Source organism: Lasioglossum baleicum, unplaced genomic scaffold (assembly GCF_051020765.1).
Source record: "Lasioglossum baleicum unplaced genomic scaffold, iyLasBale1 scaffold1552, whole genome shotgun sequence".
NCBI classification, from domain to species: Eukaryota; Metazoa; Arthropoda; class Insecta; order Hymenoptera; family Halictidae; genus Lasioglossum; species Lasioglossum baleicum.
Genome location: NW_027470611.1, coordinates 743 through 20,057, shown reverse-complemented (window position 1 = coordinate 20,057; position 19,315 = coordinate 743). Strand labels below are relative to the sequence as shown.

Here is a 19,315-nt window from a genome sequence, read left to right as displayed (position 1 = left end):
TTAAAGAATAATTACACACTTAATATAGGAATTCTATTAATATCTAGTTTTAAAGAGAATATATAATTAATGTTTTACTAACTCCAAGTGTTTTGTTCGAATAATTTTTCAAGGAATATCTTTTTATCTTACTTTTAATAACATGTTCTTTATTTGATTTTTCTGTATTATAAATTTGCAATTACGAACCTATATACTTTTAGTTTATTTTTGTTTTTCTTTTTTTTTGTGATAAGCAGAAATAGCAATTATAACATATGAAACATTTTAATTGAGATTGTATAACGGTTCTCTAACAAATATTTGACAAATATTCGAACAAAATGCTTGTTCAGTTATTTTATATGTACCCATAATAATTGCATTATAGAAGCCATTGGCTGTGGAACGTAGATAATATGTTCTTATTAAGCCACGTCAGATTTCATAAAATTATGCTCAACTATATATAATAAAATTAACAAAATTTCAACCAAAAGACTGATACTTTGGGGCCATTTCGATCCAAATTGAAACCATTTTAAAGAGATACATAATAACATGTAGTATGTAGTTTAACGTTAATTATAAATTGGCGTTGAAATAGTTCTTCAAGTCGATCACCTGTAACGAAGAAATAGTTTTGCGTTTTCGCTGTAGCCCCTTTATTATATAAGAGTGAATATATGAATGTAAAAAACAGAATATTACTTTTGTGTTATCAACTGCAACGTGTTAATCAACTGATAAATCAGTTACACATCTTAGGCTAATCTCAGTTGGCAACATGCAGACACTATTCTGTTGCACTTAAATTTATGTTTGTGGTTGTGATGTTGATTTAATATCCACAAAACAGTAGAAATAACATGTTAATTATATAAAAGTACAGAAATGATAGGATGAATGGAACATTAGCTTTAATTATTACAGATTATCAGTTATTAATGTTGTGGAATGAATTCAAGTGTTTAGCTGACCTACTATATGTATTTTAAAAATACTGTGAACTTTGGTCTCTTAACATACAATTTACAAAACTTTAATGTGTTTAGAAATGTACATACAACAATAGGATTTAAATTTTAGAATGCTATACTTTCTTTTTGTAGAAAGTTCTAACAATATATAATAGTTATATTTTTAATAATTTCTTTAATTTTTTGCTATTATGAAAGATATGGGAGTTTCTTTTAATTCTTGTGTTATTTATGTCCCCTTCTTTATTTGCAGATACTTTAGAAATCTGGGACTGATAGCTGTTATACATAAATATTGTTTGCGTATGTAGTGTTAAATATGTACTTAATTAAGGTATAATATATTTTATAATAAATTTTTGACAAATTTATGATGATCCTATTAATATTTGCATAAAAGAAACACATAATATTTTACATGTTATAATTTAAAATAATTACTTTGGTAACAAGTAAATAATACATCATTTAACATCTTTCTTTATGTATAATAAATCTATATTTCTTTTGGAAATATCTTCATTAAACAAAATTATTTTTTTTAGAAAGTAAAAACGATATATCAAAAAATTATACAAAAAATTAAATGAGCAAATATGTAATGGAGATTTTCACAATTGAAATGAGATTTTTCTCATTTCAAAATATTTTTTCTTATTTTTCAGTGTACAGTACATAAATGAAACATTATATTTTTAATATAAAATCTGTATTATTAATCTAATATTTAATATTATTTAATTTAGATTAAATAGAAAATAACTATCAAAGATTTATTAAAAACAATTATTGCATCAATTGTTTTCACATAAATATTACACTTTATTAGCTCATAATTCTAATTAAAATTACTAAATAAAAGAAATTCCAAATTAAAATTTATTAAGTATCAATGTTAAAATTACTTGAAAAAATACATTAAATTTGAATTAAAATTTCAATACTTTTTAGTAAAAAATATTTATTTCACTTTAAAATTTTAAATTCTACAAACGAAGATGAAATAAGAAAAAGAGATCTATCGTTCCAGACAGAAATAACAACTTTAACCTTAATAAATACGTAAGTTTAAATAATTTATTACTTCAAAATAATAATATATGATATTTATTTTTTTGACCAACTAGTAATATCGGCATTAAAATATACAGAAAATATAATTATGGAATCAAGTTGATGATGATTTACCACAATTTAACCTCTGTACTATGTGTACAATTGTATAATTTCTTGAATAATTTGTTATTAAGTCTAATTTTTATTAAAATAATTCAAAGATTTTAATAATATACCAATTTATTAAAAATATAAGAAACTATCATTTGTCTAATCTTAACTAATAATGACAACACTGTTAGGGATTATTCACTCGGAAGCCAATCAATTTCCGGGTTTTATTAAAATAAAATTTGAAATGTTACTTTTTGCTTTTCAATAAAATGTGTATTATTTTATTTATGTGAATTATATTTAGAAATTAGTTTTTAAACTCATATTTATAATGTAGTATCATAAAATTTTCATAATAGATTTTTATGATTACAATTGTAATATTTATTTTAATCATATTAATGGTATTATTATGATTATATTATATTATATTATATTATGTTATGCTAAACATATTTTTTAGCATGGCTGCAAGAAATTTTAGAACACTCAGTGATGATGATATTAAAATATTCTTAGATTCCTTTGACACTGTACTTACTGATTGTGATGGTGAGTTTATTTTGATTAATGTATTTTTGGGAACTAATTAATAATGTATGTAACAATATTAATTACATGTTTTAGGTGTACTTTGGACGTATATGAATCCTTTACCAAATGCAGCAGAAGTTATAAATACTTTCCAGTCCCTTGGTAAAAAAGTATTCTATGTAACAAATAATAGCACAAAAACAAGGGAACAATTTGTTAAGAAGTGTAAAGTTTTAAATTTTAAGGCTGCTAAAGAAGACATTTTGTGTACAGCAAATTTATCAGCTTGTTATCTACAAGAGTTAGGTTTTAATAAAAAGGTTTACATTATGGGATCTAAAGGCAAGAATAATATTTTTATTATGTTATTAATAAATTTTATATTTTATAATTATAATAGATATTAAACTATATGAAAGATATAACAATTTGTATTACAGCAATAGCAAAAGAATTAGAAGAAGCTGGAATTTTACATATTGGTGTAGGACCAGATCCTATTTCCAAAAATATTCCATATAATATATTTAACAATGATGACGAAGTAGGTGCAGTTATAGTTGGTTTTGACAAGCATTCTAGTTATTTAAAAATGATAAAAGCAGCCGCATATTTAAAAGATCCCAATGTACATTTCATTGGCGCAAGTACAGGTGAAAGATTTCCTATTGCTAATAATGTTGTTATACCTGGTAGATATAATTCTAATATATTTTTTAATAACATATTCTTTCTGAATTTGTATATACTGTATACATAATTTTTATATATTGTATAATTAGATAGAAGTTAATTTAATGTTTAACAATTATATTTTAATTAGGTACTGAAAGTTTAGTACAATGTGTAGAAAATTGTACAAAAAGAAAAGCTGTAGTAATGGGAAAACCTGAACAATACATTGCAGATGTATTAATAAAACGATTTCAAGTGAATCCTGAACGCACATTAATGATTGGAGATCGACATGATACAGATATACTGTTAGGAGCTCGATGTGGTTTTAAAACACTATTAGTTTTAACAGGAATTACTAGTTTAGAAGATGTAGATAGGTGGAAACAGTCAAGTTGTGAACAAGAGAAAGAATTCATACCTGACTATTACATTGAATCGCTTGGTGATCTTTTACCTTATTTAAAAAAAATAAAATAAAAATTTGTAATGAACATAGAGTAGGTGGAATAATATCTTCTATAAGAACACACTAATTTTATAGTGTGATTAAAATATTACTTAAAACGAACATTGTTGTATTTATTGAAAATATGTATTCAGTTATTAACTTAATTGACAAAAATATTAACGATATATTACCGATATTTATTTATATCAATATTACATGTATTAGATCCTTCTTCAAAAATCTAATAAATCTAACATTTAACCTTTTTCGGAATAGAAATATGATTTTTTTTAAATTATATTATTATGCTACATCAAATTCCGCTAACGAATTAAATATATAATTAATTTTATTTCATAAATATTTATTTTTTCTCAAAGAAAAAATTCTCCTATTTCGTATTATTTTCTGTGAAACATATTTTGGAAATATTAGTAACTAAAACTGACTAGAAAAATGATTACAAATAATGAAATGTATAAATAAAATTATTTTGTTCCTTTTAGTACTGACTTAGTGTAATCATGACCAATTGTATATATTGGTAGTTGTGAATGAAATAGGAACAATTTATATCCCTATATTATGTAACAAGCACGCAAGGTCACGTAGCAAACGCGTGATGTCAAGTCTAGGCATACAACACTGTTTGTCGTTAGTTACGATTAATTCATAAAGTGCACTTTGTGTAGATAGTAAAAATCTTCATATCAGTTTGAATAGTTGTATTTGCAGGTTGTTGCACAATGACAACAAAACATATATTATCGTTATCAAATACAGAATTTAAGAATTTTATGGATTCCATTGATGTAGTTTTATCAGATTGTGATGGTGAGTGTTTATTGGAAGATAATTTTTATAAATAATCTTAAAAAATAAAAATGCGTGCTATATATTATTTCGATGTTATATTTTTAATATTAACCCTTTGCGGTCGTATGTCCACTCTCAGCCACCAAAGCCTTTTTACCGTTCCGGTCGTATGTCTGCTCTCAGCCACCACAGCAAGGAAACATACGAATCGTATATTGTATGCATTCATGTATCAGTTTATACTTTTTCTAAACGAACTTCAATGCCTAAGGAACCTATTGACTAACCAATACGTGCTCCTATCAATTGAGATAACTAAATCCAATCTAAACGCAAGATGCAGTGGCGAGTAAGTCGTTTTTTGAACGTAACGAAATCAAAAACGTTCGACGATACCTTATAGAATTCCAAAGAATATTTTATAAATTGAATTTATCAGTAATTAGACATTCTCTCTTCTTAAAATATTTCAAAATAATTCTCCAAAATGGCAAAAAGAAAGTTATCTAAGGTGTCGATAAGGCTGACCAATTAGCAAATTCATATCGTTTTATGAGAAAATCGTGCAAATGGTGCCGAAAACTTTTTTTCTAGGGATTAGAGTTTGTGCAATAAATAGTTACATTTTATATAAGGTGTCAGCTAGATGAGAGAATAGGACACTTATGGCACATTTTATGTTCGTCCGAAAATTGATGGCACAACTGGTAGGTGATTTCGTGATGGAACAGAATCAAAACCAGGAAGACCATCGACCTCCGATAAGGAAGAAAAAATTAATGGTAAATTGTATATATTGAGGCATTGCGAAAACGTAAAAAGTAAAGATTGTAGTGTATGTTCAAACAGAAAGATTAAGGGTGGAAGGCACCAAACCAATTATTTTTGCGACACATGCACTCGAAAACCTGGCCTGCATGTTGGAGAGTGTTTTAAAAAATATCACACGCAGGAGAATTATAAAACATAATTTTATACAAAAACAAATGACTAGATTAGTTTATTGAATAAAGATATATATAAAGTTCACAAAAAATTACTAAATCTTGATTATCCACCGTAAACTTGCGTGTTATGTGTCTCTGCTCTATCGAGGGAAACTAATTCCGACCAGTACGATACCATCTCTAAATTAATCCGACCGCAAAGGGTTAATGTTATTTAATAATTAAAAGATAATGGTAGACAAATATTCTAATGTACTATGTTATAAATGGTATTTTAATCTCAGTAAACCTTAGGTGTATTATGGAGAGAAACTGAAGTAATAAAGAATTCACCTGAAACAGTAAATAAATTAAAAAAACTGGGTAAACAATTTTTTTATATAACAAATAATAATACCAAAACTAGATCTGAATTTGTAGAAAAATGTAAACACCTTAAATATAATGCAAGAATAGTAAGTAAAATATATACTGCGATATTTGAGATTACTTAAATTAAATTTATTATGTAAGATAGTGTCTTAAATTCTTTTTTGCAGGACGAAGTAGTGTGTACTTCATTTTTGAGTGCTATGTATCTTAAAGAAAAAAAATTTGATAAAAAAGTATTATAGTTGGAAGTGCTGGTATTAGCAAGGAACTTGAAGCTGAAGTATCAAGCATTGCGGTGTAGGAGTGAGTTTTTCTAATTAAAATATGTGTAATTAGTTATTAAAGTTTAGTACATATTACTAATGTAACTTATTTTTCTATTACAGGCAGATATGATGGAAGGTGATGAAGTAGAAATGGTAAAACAGTTTAAACCAGATCCAGAAGTTGGAGCAGTTATCGTAGGCTTTGATAAATATTTTAGTTTTCCTAAGCTTGTAAAAGCTGCTACCTATTTACAAGATCCAAATGTTCATTTTATAGGAACAAACCCTGATACAGAAAGACCTTCCCCAAATGCTAACACATTTCCAGGTTCTAAAACTATTTATTATAATTTATTATTAATATATTTTATTATTGAAATATTGTTAGAAAACTTAAGTATAAATTTTAATTATATAGGAACTGGTTGTTTCATAAAAACCATAGAAACAGCATGCAATAGATCAGCAAAGATGCTTGGAAAACCAGAATCTTTTGTGAGTGAATTCATTACAATGAAATATGGTTTAAATCCTCAAAGGACACTCATGATTGGTGATAAGTAAATATAATTTTATGATAATAATCTATAATGATAGTTTGTTACATGATTCAAACAACTATTTTATTTTATTTTAGTTGTAATACTGACATCCTCCTTGGAAAACGATGTGGATTTAAAACTCTTCTTGTATTAACGGGTATTACAACACAAAATGATGTAGATGCCATGAATAGTTCTGTTGCGAATTCCAAAGATTTAGTAATTCCAGATTATTATGCAAACGAATTAGGTGATGTACTAAAAATGATGATGAAATTTGATGATTTCGCTTCATTATTTCAAAACATCGAATAGTTCTAGCACAATTCAATAATTTGTATAAATGTGACTCATTAGTGTACAATTTTTATTTATATTTTTCCTACATTCTTATTATTTCCATTATTAATGCATTAATATATTTAGTACAATATGCGAAAAATATTTAAATGTTGACAGTATGCTCCAGAAGTTCCTTTTCTCAAAAGAAACGTACGCTTACGAATATATAGTGTTACATGCAAATGTATAATGTTAAAGATGGTTAATATATTAATCCAAATATAGGATGATAATGATGATAGCACAAATATGTAAAAAGTTTAATTAAATGTGTAAAAAATATTATTTTTTTATTGTTATTATTTTTTATTATCGTAAGTGTTTCTTAAAGAAACTGTAAATTTGCCAAAGGATAATATTATATAATAATCATATGATCAACAATAGAACTATCGGTTACTATATAATTGTATGCCTATTTAGTATAAGTATTTTTGTAACATTTTAAAGATCATATCAGATGCATACAGTGGAATTATACAAATTAAAATGTGGAGTCCTAATTTAATTTAGTAATAACAATATAGTTGACATAAATGTTTGTTAATATATAGATGTAACAACAATAATATATGTTAACCCTTTGCACTCGGCTGTCCCCTTTCAGGGGACATTAAAGTTTATTAGTGATTAAGAATAGTAATAAACAAATCGAATAATGTATGTTTCTCTGAGGTTTCTCTGGAAATGGCAGAAGAAGTCAAGTTAAGATATAGTAAAATTACTAAGATATATAAAAGAGAACACGACCATCCACATCTTCGGCGAACATTATTCCGAGTGCAAAGGGTTAAAAGTATATAATGTCATGTACCTCTTATATAAATAAAAATAATTTCAAATAGATTGTTGAAAATGGTTTATTTTATAAAAATTTGTTTATAAAAATACAGGACAGTATAGTTCATTTTATCAGAATTTTTCAAGATATAGTACACATCATATTGGATTGGCAACTAAGTGATTGCGGATTTCAAATAAGAAGGTAAATTCAAAATTTTTGTTAGAAATATAACTTTATTCAATTAAATACTGTCCGTTCAAGTCGATGATCTTTTGCTATCGTTCTGGCAGTGTCAAAATTTCACGTTCGTAAAATTTCTGATCTTTGCTATCAAAAAACTGAATTAAACGTGATCTGACGTCATCAACGTTATTAAAAATATTACCATTTAAGGAGTTCTGCATGGATCGAAACAAATGGTAGTCTGAAGGCGCAAGACCAGGGCTATATGGTGGATGTGACAAAACATCTCAACCCAATTCCAATAATTTTTGACGAGTGATCAAAGACACGTGGGGCTTTGCATTATCATGGTGGAAAACAATACCCTTACGATTTGACAATACCGGCCGCTTTTCTTGAATTGCATCGCTCAGTTTGGCGAGTTGTTGAACGTACGCGTTTGAATTGATCGTTTGGTTTTGTGGCATAAGTTCAAAGTACAAAATTCCTTTATAATTCCACCAGACTGACAGCATAACCTTTTTTTTTTGGCGAATCTCTGCTTTTGATGTCGTTTGGGCTGGTTCATCTTGCATCACCCACGATCTCTTCCGATTAACGTTCTTATAAACTATCCACTTTTCGTCGCCAGTAATTAGGCTTTTCAGAAATGGATCAATTTCGTTGCGTTTCATAAGCGAATCGCAGATGCTAATGCGTTGCGTCAAATGAATTTCCTTAAGCTGGTGAGGGATCCATAAATCGAGTTCCTTGACATAACCAAGCATTTTTAATTTTTTGCCAATGCATGTATGTGATATATTGAGCTTCTCCGCAATATCACGTGTTGTGCTATGACGATCTGAATGGCCTTGATATGGATCTCATCGACTTCAACTGGACGGCCAGATTGTTCAGCATTTTTCAGTGAGAAATCACCGGAACGAAATCTGGCAAACCAATTTTGATACTGCCTTTCTTTCACGGCTTCATTTCCATATACGGCACGTAACTTCTTTTGTGCTTGCGATGCGTTCTTGCCTTTTCGGAAGTAATACAATAAAATATGTCTGAAGTGCACGTCCTGTTCTTTCATATTTAAATTGAGATAAAAACAAAACTAAAGCACTAATCGATATAATTTCTTTACTAAATTAAAGGTAGAAGTCCAAACAATAAGAAAAAAATATAGGTTAGATGCTTTGACCACGTTAACAAAACAAAAGAAAGTGTAAAGTTGATCTATCGACAAAATTTGCAATCACTTAATTGCCAACCCAATACATTACTAATTTCTAATTTATGTTACATTATTATTAACCCCTTCCTGTGCCATTAGCTCAATGAAACTCGAACCCAAGCGTTAAATTAACCAGACCAGATTGATGCTCGAGAATAGTCACAAAATACCTGTGATATAGTCAGTTTTACGTGGTATCACTGTTGAGGAAGTAAATTTTAATTCTTTTACTTTTATAGATATTATAAATATCTCAAACATCGTAACTGGCAAAAATCATTCTGAGAGTTTGACTTGTTATGTTTATTTTTGGCCCAACTATCTATTCGCGAGCCTGACTCGTGATAATCATGTTTGGCCAAAATCTTCATCACGAGTCACACTCGTTAAAGTATGGGAAGTTGTTAATATTAACACTAGGTTTACGGACGTTTTTTGTATACGTATTTTTACGGACATCAATAAATTTGCCGACAAAGGAAACCATGTATTTTCTGTAAAAAACAAACGATTACTTTAATTCGAAAACACTCGCAATATTAACAGATTTCATATAGGTTTATCTTTTCGCAAGATCAGGGCTATATGGTGGATGTGATAAGAAGATACAATCTCCATTCTCAACAGTACTGATAAAAAAATCGCTTCGGCAAACAAGTAAACATCAAGAAAAGCAGTGAAGAACTGAGCTTGTATATGAGTGTTCCCAATTGAGTTAAATTAAATGGTATTCTACAGACTCGTCGACGCGCATTTTATTTGTATGTCAAGTGATTAACCAGTTAACTGTGATTGACGAGTATACTCGTCATGGAGAGGTGGCACGATTTTGTGTATTGACGAGTATACTCGTCATGCGTATAAAGTAGTGACCATTGGCTATTTAAATAGTAATTTTTGAGAAAAACGAAACGTATTCTCAAATTTCAAGACGTACAGAATAATTTGAGACCATGGCGGAATAAAATAAGCAAATAGAAAATATAAATAATTTGAGATGAACTCATGCGTCCCCGTATGCAACGGCTGAAATTGCTTACCAATTCGCATAACGAATTTATTTATGTGCGATGATAACGTTTTTTAGATGTTAGCCTAAAAGGGGCAAAGGCAAAAGTTAGAAAGTTGATTTATAATAGGGTTTCCTCAGGCATGGTTAGTCATGGGACAATTGCGTGACGCCGACCAGGCGCTGAGCCTATTGATACCTGCTGGCCAGAAGTTACCTAGCTGTCGAGTGGTGTAAATGCCAATTGTTTGATGTCAGAACTATGTCTGCATTTATTGAAGACATTCTTGCGACGTATCCAATTCAAAGAGAAAAATCGACACAAACTCGGCCATTTAGATTTAATGTAAGCCAATTAGGCGGGAATCATGTTCCGGATTATATACCCGCAACTTCAAAAACAACCCTATGCGATGGTACTCACACTGCTATAAACGTAAGATCATGAAGGAATCGCGTTACTGGTGTTTCATTTGCAATGTCCCATTGTATATAGTACCATATTTCGCTAAATACCACTCCACAGCAGGAATTTAAATTCTGGCTTTTATATGTATAATATTTAGTTTTTATTGCGTTTTCAGTTTAATATGTATGTAATATATGTGTATGTCAACCAAATAAGTAAATATTAGTAATAAAATTGTCAATTTTATAAAATAAACCCATTTTTTTTATCTAATATCTTACCAGCGCAACTTACTCTGTGATTGACGAGTATACTCGTCATGGCTCGATTCTGGCGACACAAAACGGTGCGCGCTCTCAAATAAGGACGCCACAGCTAACTGGTTAATAACTACAAAATAATGGCAATTAATAAGTTTTGTGACATAATAGTATGAGATAAAGGAAACTTATATAACGGGCTTTTCGACCAATAATTAGATACAGGGTTTGCTTTAATTGCTAGAAATCGTGGAGAAAGAATAATAGCTTCCTTCGAGCCGATAAGGAAGAGAATCAAAGTCATTCCGATGATGTAACGCTCGAACTTCAGTCTAAAGAGTGCGCTGTATAGCATCGTAATTGGCCTGACGGAGATTTTCTTACAAAGTAGCGTGGCAGTCAACGTGTTAACCCTTTGTGGACGTGAAGCGACTTTCATTCGCCACAATGTTTCGCGCGTTAGGAGGAGTAGCGAGTGAGAGGCGACATGCGGTGTATATGTTAGATTTCGTTATCTCCAAACGATAGGGTCGCTTGGTTCTTGGAAAGGTTCCTTAGCTGTTGATAGTCTTTTATACGATGCGTGATATGACCCATCGTAACAGAAATAAGATAATGAAAGATTCTTCTAAGAGTGTAGCTCTTAGAAGCTACAACAACCCGGCATCAGTTGAGACGTGGCGAGTGTGGCAAAATCATCAGAAGAGTTTATTTAACGTGATTTTGCATGGACCCCTACAAAAATGGGTTTCACAAATGAACACAGCTCTGGTATAGACGAATTTTGTTTTGATACGGTTCATGCCGAAATCCGACGTATTTATAAAGAAATTAACGTGATGGAAAGTGACCAAAGCGATGAAGATGAGAATGCATCTTGGCGAATGTTTTATAAAGTATCACACAAAGCGAAACTACAGATTCTTTTAAATATATAATTTTTAAGTTGTAAATATAGATAAATGGTCAAAATATAATGTTTTTATAAGATATAATTTAAATGTATGATCATTTTATTGTATTATGCAAGTCACTCAACACATTCGCAAAAATCGCCTCATCCTGCTACCTCATCCGCCCGAAGAAGTCGTCGTCTGCAAAGGGTTAACCCATTCAAGACCGTTTGTGCAATAACAGTAATGCGCAATTATTAGTTATTCTGAGTAAACTTTTACTCTTTTAAACTGAGTAGATTTTCTTGAACTAATGAAATCTGTAAAGTACAGGAAAACAAAATTTGGCATTGCTTTTACTGTGTACCAAAAAATCTAAAAATTATCTGAAGCTTTAATAAAACACCCTAATAAGGTTTTCGTTTCTTCGCTCCTGGGGACCGTGTTTGAAAAAAATCGTCGTCTCGAATGGGTTAATTCGCTTAATCTACTGATAATTATATTCTACGGAATAAGTATCACGTTAGATTTCAAAATTCTTAGTAATATATTAGGTTGGTGCATATGAAATGTCGGATTTATAAGTGAATATATAAAACTGCGTATCTTTTTTCAAAAGCTGTTCATCAAAATATGCTCCATTGACTTCAATACACTTTTCCCAACGAGACTTTAAAGCATAAATGCCTGTCTTAAAAAATTCTGATCTTTAGAATCGATAAACTCTGATATCGAATTTTTCAAACTGTCTTCATTTTCATACTGCTTAGCTCGTAAAAACGGTTCTAAATGTTTAAAAAAATGAAAGTCGGTTGGCGGGAGATCCGGTGAATAGGCTGGGTGCTGCCAAACTTCATATTTCAATGGCTCTCGATGAAATCGGGATAGTAACGATGAGCATACGTTCAACCGATCCAGCTTATTCGCTCAGTTAGTTCGTGTGGTATCCACTTATCCATTTTCTTCACCTTGCCAATTTCAGAAAGATGTCGCAATATTGTTGTATGGTCAATTTTCATCCTGGTAGCCTGTTCCCTCGTGGATACAGTTGGATCCGCTTCCACCAATGCCTTCGGATCATCATTTTTCACAGACGTTTTGGGTTTCCCACGCGGATCATTTTGTAGCGAAAATCACCGGACCTAAATTTTTCAAACCAACCGCTGCACTTTTCGATCATTAACTGTATTCTCCCCAAACGCTTGGTTTATGTTGCGTGCAGCTTCTGCAGCATTATTACCAAGTTTATACTCGTACAAAAAAATTATACGAATATCGTTTAGATTCATATCGGTAGAAAATTCAAATGAAATAACAAAAGGGAACACTTTCGAGAAAATCTCCTTTGTTGAAATGTGACTCTGGCAATGGACAGTACGACTATAAACGAGGTTACGCCAAAACCAAAAGTGTAACGAAAACAGGAAGACAAACGTTCGCGTGTAAAAAAATCCGACATTTCATATGCACCAACGTAATAGTTCTTTCTCTAAGGTAGAAGAACTGATTATTTACTCCTATATCTCTTGTCACGAATTTCCCTGTGACAATCTTACGTTGGAAAATAAGTTGAAAAGAGAGAGTAATATTTTTCTGTTTAAAGCTTCGTTTACGAGAAACTTGAATTCGAAAATTGTTGTAAATCCGCTCATGTCGTGGTCATTTTCATTTACGAAGGACAGTGCTTTTTTCATCTAATTTTGCTTTCTTCAAAGTTGTTAGAACACCTTTTCTGTTTGTTTGTATGGTACTGGTCAAGTGACGCTTCATTTTTCTCAATTCTTCAGCTAAAAGCATTTAACTCCGCAGTGTAGCCTTCGGAGTTACAGAACAAATGATTAATAGCGGAGCCAACGGAGCGCTAAGGGTTAACCCTTTGCACTCGAGTGGCGACTCTGTCAGTCACCATGAAATTTTGAACACCCATATTAACCCTTAACGAACGAATGCCGCCATACTCGCGACATTATAAATATCCTAAAAAATCGAATGCCGCCATACACGCGGCATGACGTGATATTTTAGGAAATCTGTTTGGCCTTATTTATATATGCAACAATTAAGGGCGATCGGCAATTGTTTTTTGTCGTGCTCTGAAACGCATTCCTCTCATTCCTCTCCGAGGATTCAGCGAAAATACATCGTTTTATATGCGGTCAATAAAGTTTGTTATCGTCATTTTCGGAGCACTATCTGTTAGAAGAAAGAGAAACGAAGTCGTGCGTACATGCGTGCCATTTTTATTTTTTCTATCCATAATTTTTTATCCATAGTTTTTCTAAGAAAATCTTTAAATGGTGGAGAAAGCTGTTCTTCTGGGATTGGAAATTTGCTGCGTCAATTCATACATAATATACCGACAACAAAGACAACAGATGAATTTGAAGCCAGTTTCACATTTGAAATTTAGAAAAATATTGATACAACAATTAAGGGGTGACTTTAGAACACCAGCGCAACCCTAACATCGGGCGTCGAACTTGCGAACAGAAGACAGGTTGGATGGAAAATTTCATGTTATTTGTACAGGTACAAAAAAAGATTGCGCTGTTTGCTCGGATAGAAAAACGCCGGGAGGAAGGCGGGAAACACGTAATTATTGCGATACTTGTAGTAAGAAACCTGGCATTCACATTGGGGACTGTTGGGAGAAGTACCACACCCAAAAAATATAAGTAATTTTGTATAAATATATCGTTAATCTATAAAATATAAATTTATAAATGTATACAAATCTATACATTACATACACGCATCTATTTGTATATTTCAATTCCTATTATTTTCTGAAATTTTCACTTCGGTATTCTTTTGTACGGATATATCTGTTCATATACTACCTATTATTACTGTAAGTTTTTATAAAATCAAATAAAGCGATATTAATTGTGCATCTTTTCTCGCTCTGGAAATGAAGCACTTGATTCCTAAAAATCCGTCGACTTACTGGTCATAGTATTAGAAAAATGCGCTCGTTCGTTAAGGGTTAATAGATTAAATTTAACACAATACAACTATATGCGAAATATCGAAATCAAATAATTTTACGTATTAATTATTATACGATTCTTTATTTACCACTCAAAAAAAATTATATCAGTTCTATACCATAAAATCTATAAATTTCTGCTCTTCTTTAACCAAAAAATCGCCGAATGCAAAGGGTTGATATAATTTATCATATTTTCTGTCATAAAATATCATAAATTTAAAGAATTGATCTTCCAAGTGAAATACAGCGTTAAATTACTTTCATGAATTGCTCAAATCATACCAATATTTCGATTTGAATTACGATAGGAACGAGTACAGGTATCGAACGAAAGTTTAGGAATAATTGAGTGTCTGGAGGACATGACCCACCGAGATTGAAGATGTCTGGGAAAGCATGGATGACGAAGAAAAACCTGCGAATGAAAAAGGACAACACGGAAGGTTAAATAGGGATGCAAGGGCTCGTGCGAGAGAATTGCATTTCGAAAGTTATTGGGTTGTCCGAAAGTTCGTGCCGATTTTTAGGAAAATTAAAACGCAGCTCATTTAAATATTGGTATACATTTATTAAGTTATATAGGTACCATTCTGTTCCACAACCTTTCTCCATCTTTCATGCAGCTTGACAATTCCGTCCTTCCAGAACCTCTCAGGTTTTTCGGCAAAAATTTGTCCAAATGGGTTTTTATCTCGACCAAAGAGTTGAAATTTTTTTCATTACGGGAATTTTGTAATGATCGGAAAAGGCGGAAATCCGAAGGCGCAAGGTCTGCCGAATGTGGTGGATGGGGTAAAACATCTCAACCAAACACCAACAATTTTTGCCGAGTTCTCAAGACACATAAGGTCGCGCATTGTCCTGATGAAACACGACGCCCTTCCGATTCGCAATTTCTGCACGTTTTTGTTCAATTGATGTCTTCAATTTATCTAATTGAGAGCAATACTTTGCCGAATCTATTGTTTCATTATTTGGTAAAAGCTCGTAATATAGGATTCCTTTCCCGTCCCACCGAATACAGAGCATTACCTTCTTCGAATGAAGACCGGCTTTTGGGGTGACTAAAGGTGGTTCATCACGCTTTCTCCAGGACCTTCTACGCTGAACATTTTTATAAATTATCCATTTTTCATCCTCCGTCACTAATTGCTTCAGAAATGGCGTGTCCTCGTTGCGCTTGTAAAGCAAGTCGCAAATGGAGATGCGGTCCAACAGATTTTTCTCCGTTAAATCGTGCGGAACCCATACATCAAGACGGTTTACATAGCCAAGCTTCACAGTATGATCGTGGATAGTTGATTTTGATTTATTTAGCATTCCTGCTAATTGACGTAATGTTGAGCGTGAGCTATTCTCGATTTCTGTTCTAATCGTATCTTCGTCTGTGGTGGACGGCCTACCTGGGCGTTCCTGATCTTCAAGGTCGAAATTTCCAGCTTTAAACCGAGCAAACCACTTCCGCACAGTTCTTTCGCTACAGCATCCTCGCCATAAACAGCGCATATCTTATTTGCCGCTTGTGTGGCATTTTTGCCCATTCGGAAAAGAAAAGCATTAAATGCCTATAATGCACTTTATTTACCACCATATTCTAAGGCGTACAAAACTGATAAAAATTAACGAATCGTAATCAAACTTTTTTTCCAAATATGGCTGAAGTTATCTCTTTTGGAATATGTACACGTGTCATTTGTTTTCAATAATTGTGATATATTCAGGCAGGTCTCGCACGCTACCTACCGAAAATCGGCACGAACTTTCCGGACAACCCAATATTATTGGGATTCTTCCGGTTACAGTGAATTGAAATACGATATAAGTTAAAGTAATTTTAATAACAGTATTTAATTTGACGTATACAGAAATGAAGCGCAATGAGTTAATTGTAGGAGGAAATAAAAATAACTTTCAAAATACCAGAATATTTGCACTCTATCCTCTAACGCGTGCCAATAAATTCCACCTCACACGTTCCAATCGCCAAATGTAAAAGTATATTAACGAATAGTTCGATGTACGTGATGTTTGGGATTGTTTTAATCAAATGCAACGCGTTAAGGCATAATATGAGAATTACGGAAGTGAAATTTGTCCACTTGATACTATATATCAGGTTTTGTTCAACTCTAGACACCGAGTGTTTAGAATGATCCACTTAAATTTAACTGATTTCGAGCAAATTTTGTTTGAGTTTTAATATTAGCTGTACTCACGAATTTTTGTATATTTTTCCTTTCGAGGTGTATAAAATTGAATATATGACCAGATGATAACACTTTATGCAACATTAAATATCAAGCATTTTTAATATTTTTGGTATAAACTATTTTTAGCTTTATACATATAATGGGTGGTATGCATATTCCATAAAAGTTTATGCGAAACGGATTTTCATGAAAGTACACGTATTTGTAAGAGCATTGGTGTGATCATTGATTTGCTGCGTAATCTTTGCCTGTATCCTGAAAAAAAAAACAGAAAATGTAAGATATCAAAGTAGGGACTTTGTTTTGACCGCTACAGCTTTCTATAGAAAAAAATATCGAGCGTACTTTGTAGCAAAAGTTGCAAAAACGGAGAGAAAGAAGAAATAAAAAATAAAGGAGGTTTAACATGATATGCGATATTGCAATGTATTGTTTATAGTATTTCGTTCTCTATATGGTTTTTGAATCTCTACCTTTTTGAGAAATTCGTGAAATATTTATGTATCTATTCAAAGCAGTACAAACATTTTATTGAACGAAATTATTTGTTAAAATTGTGGTGGGTGGAATTGTTAATGATGTTTTTTAGTATCCATGGTATCATTTCAAAGGTATGAATAATAATGTATGGCCCGTATTAAATCTGAAACAGATTAAATCACAATTTCTATAAAAACACGTTTAATGAGACTTTAATTGTCCATATTGATGAAACTTTGCACAGTTGTAGAAGAACTAAAGATATTTTGTCCATTTTATTTTCTTTATATCTGCTATTCATTCAAAGGGTAAATATCGATTTCAAAGTGACTGTGGTAATACGCTTTTGATCGAATATTTCAAAAAATTTCGGAGGTAGGACAGTGACGTGAATATATAAATTATCCTATTTAATTTCGAATCTTATTAATTTCGAAATTAATTTATAAAGAATCCGATCGTTTAACACTAGAACTAAATATGGTGCGTGCAATTGGAACAACAAAAATAAAATACATTACGTAATCGTGACTCTATTTTAATAATATATCTGTATAAGTTGTACCAAAGATAGTTGCATACTTTCAACACTCGCGAAAATAAAATGTCTAGACCGAGTCATTTTCATTGTTATCGTAGGTCAAGTGTTAAATAATAAATTAAACTATTGATTTCTGTAGTTTATTTCTTCGGTCAGACGTTTTAACGTATTTATTTTATAAATATATTATAATATATTTATTTTTTCTTTTTATTTGATTCGTCGAACATTTTGGCTAATTTACAAAGAAAAGTTTCGTCCGAATCAATGATTACTACTACCCTTATCAAAATATTATTGACATATCAAACTACATCTAAAAAGTTAATTTATATAATTTATGTTATACTGTTACTAATTTCATTTTACTTAATTAACACTTGCTGTACTTGCTGTTTTAAATAGTTATCGTGCAAAAAATTTCCATTACACTGCTATTACACATTTATAATTACAAAATCACGATTTTAATATAGTCATCTACTCTCTTTTAGATAAAATCTATAAAGTAATTACACATAAAATTAATATCGTTAAATTATGTTTGTCTAAATGGTTTAACATTCGTAGAAAAAGATTCAAATATTATTTTTAGGAGTCAAAATTGCATATTAATTCACCTATTCTAGGTGTGGAAAGCTATAGAAATTATAGAAATTATCAAATTGTTGTAATAAATCTAAATTTAATTTCTTCTCGTTGGTGGTGTTCATTTTTTTTTACATTTATCTCTAGTGAATATATATGTAACAAACTTTAAATAAGAATGACGTCTCTCTTTATTCTCTTTATATTCCTTCGAAATTTTTTGCTAGTCAGTATGTATACGTTTGTAATATTAGTTATTCGTCTAAAAAAATATCAGAGTTTGGTTTTGTTCTGCGTTACCGGACAATAAGCTTTCTACTTGTGTCGCAGAAATTGGATGATTTCAATTTGCCAACAATTATCGAAAGATCGCAACAGATTTCAATCGGTAATAATGATCGCGATGATTATAAATTTTTATAAGATAAAGATTTCAAATATTTACGCTCTAGTTTATTTGCGATATTATATATAACGGTACAAAATGAATTTATGATATTTTTGAAATGCGGTAATAGATCGTCATTGACCGATTAAGTATTTCTATTTTAAGATTTCTTTGTTCATTGATAATTTTATCGATAAATATTAGTCCGTGCGATAATTCAATTTTATCGATTTCAAAATTTGAAGTACGAATTTAATTTAATAATTGAAACGCGTTTCTATTGTT

The 19,315-nt window shown here is 30.9% G+C and overlaps 1 protein-coding gene and 1 pseudogene across 1 annotated transcript; one reads left to right on the top strand and one right to left on the bottom strand.

The window, feature by feature from the left end:
- The first annotated feature begins 2,593 nt into the window (after positions 1 to 2,593).
- LOC143220776 (uncharacterized) lies at positions 2,594 to 7,047 on the top strand. Its single transcript, XM_076446367.1, is given in 12 exon segments — positions 2,594 to 2,681; positions 2,757 to 3,005; positions 3,104 to 3,310; positions 3,487 to 3,783; positions 4,525 to 4,623; positions 5,847 to 6,007; positions 6,092 to 6,158; positions 6,161 to 6,199; positions 6,202 to 6,227; positions 6,311 to 6,518; positions 6,609 to 6,750; positions 6,828 to 7,047. Coding segments are annotated over 12 exon segments (1,803 nt in total).
- An 8,610-nt stretch (positions 7,048 to 15,657) lies between these two features.
- Positions 15,658 to 16,329, bottom strand: LOC143220774 (histone-lysine N-methyltransferase SETMAR pseudogene; annotated as a pseudogene).
- Between the last annotated feature and the right edge of the window lie 2,986 nt (positions 16,330 to 19,315).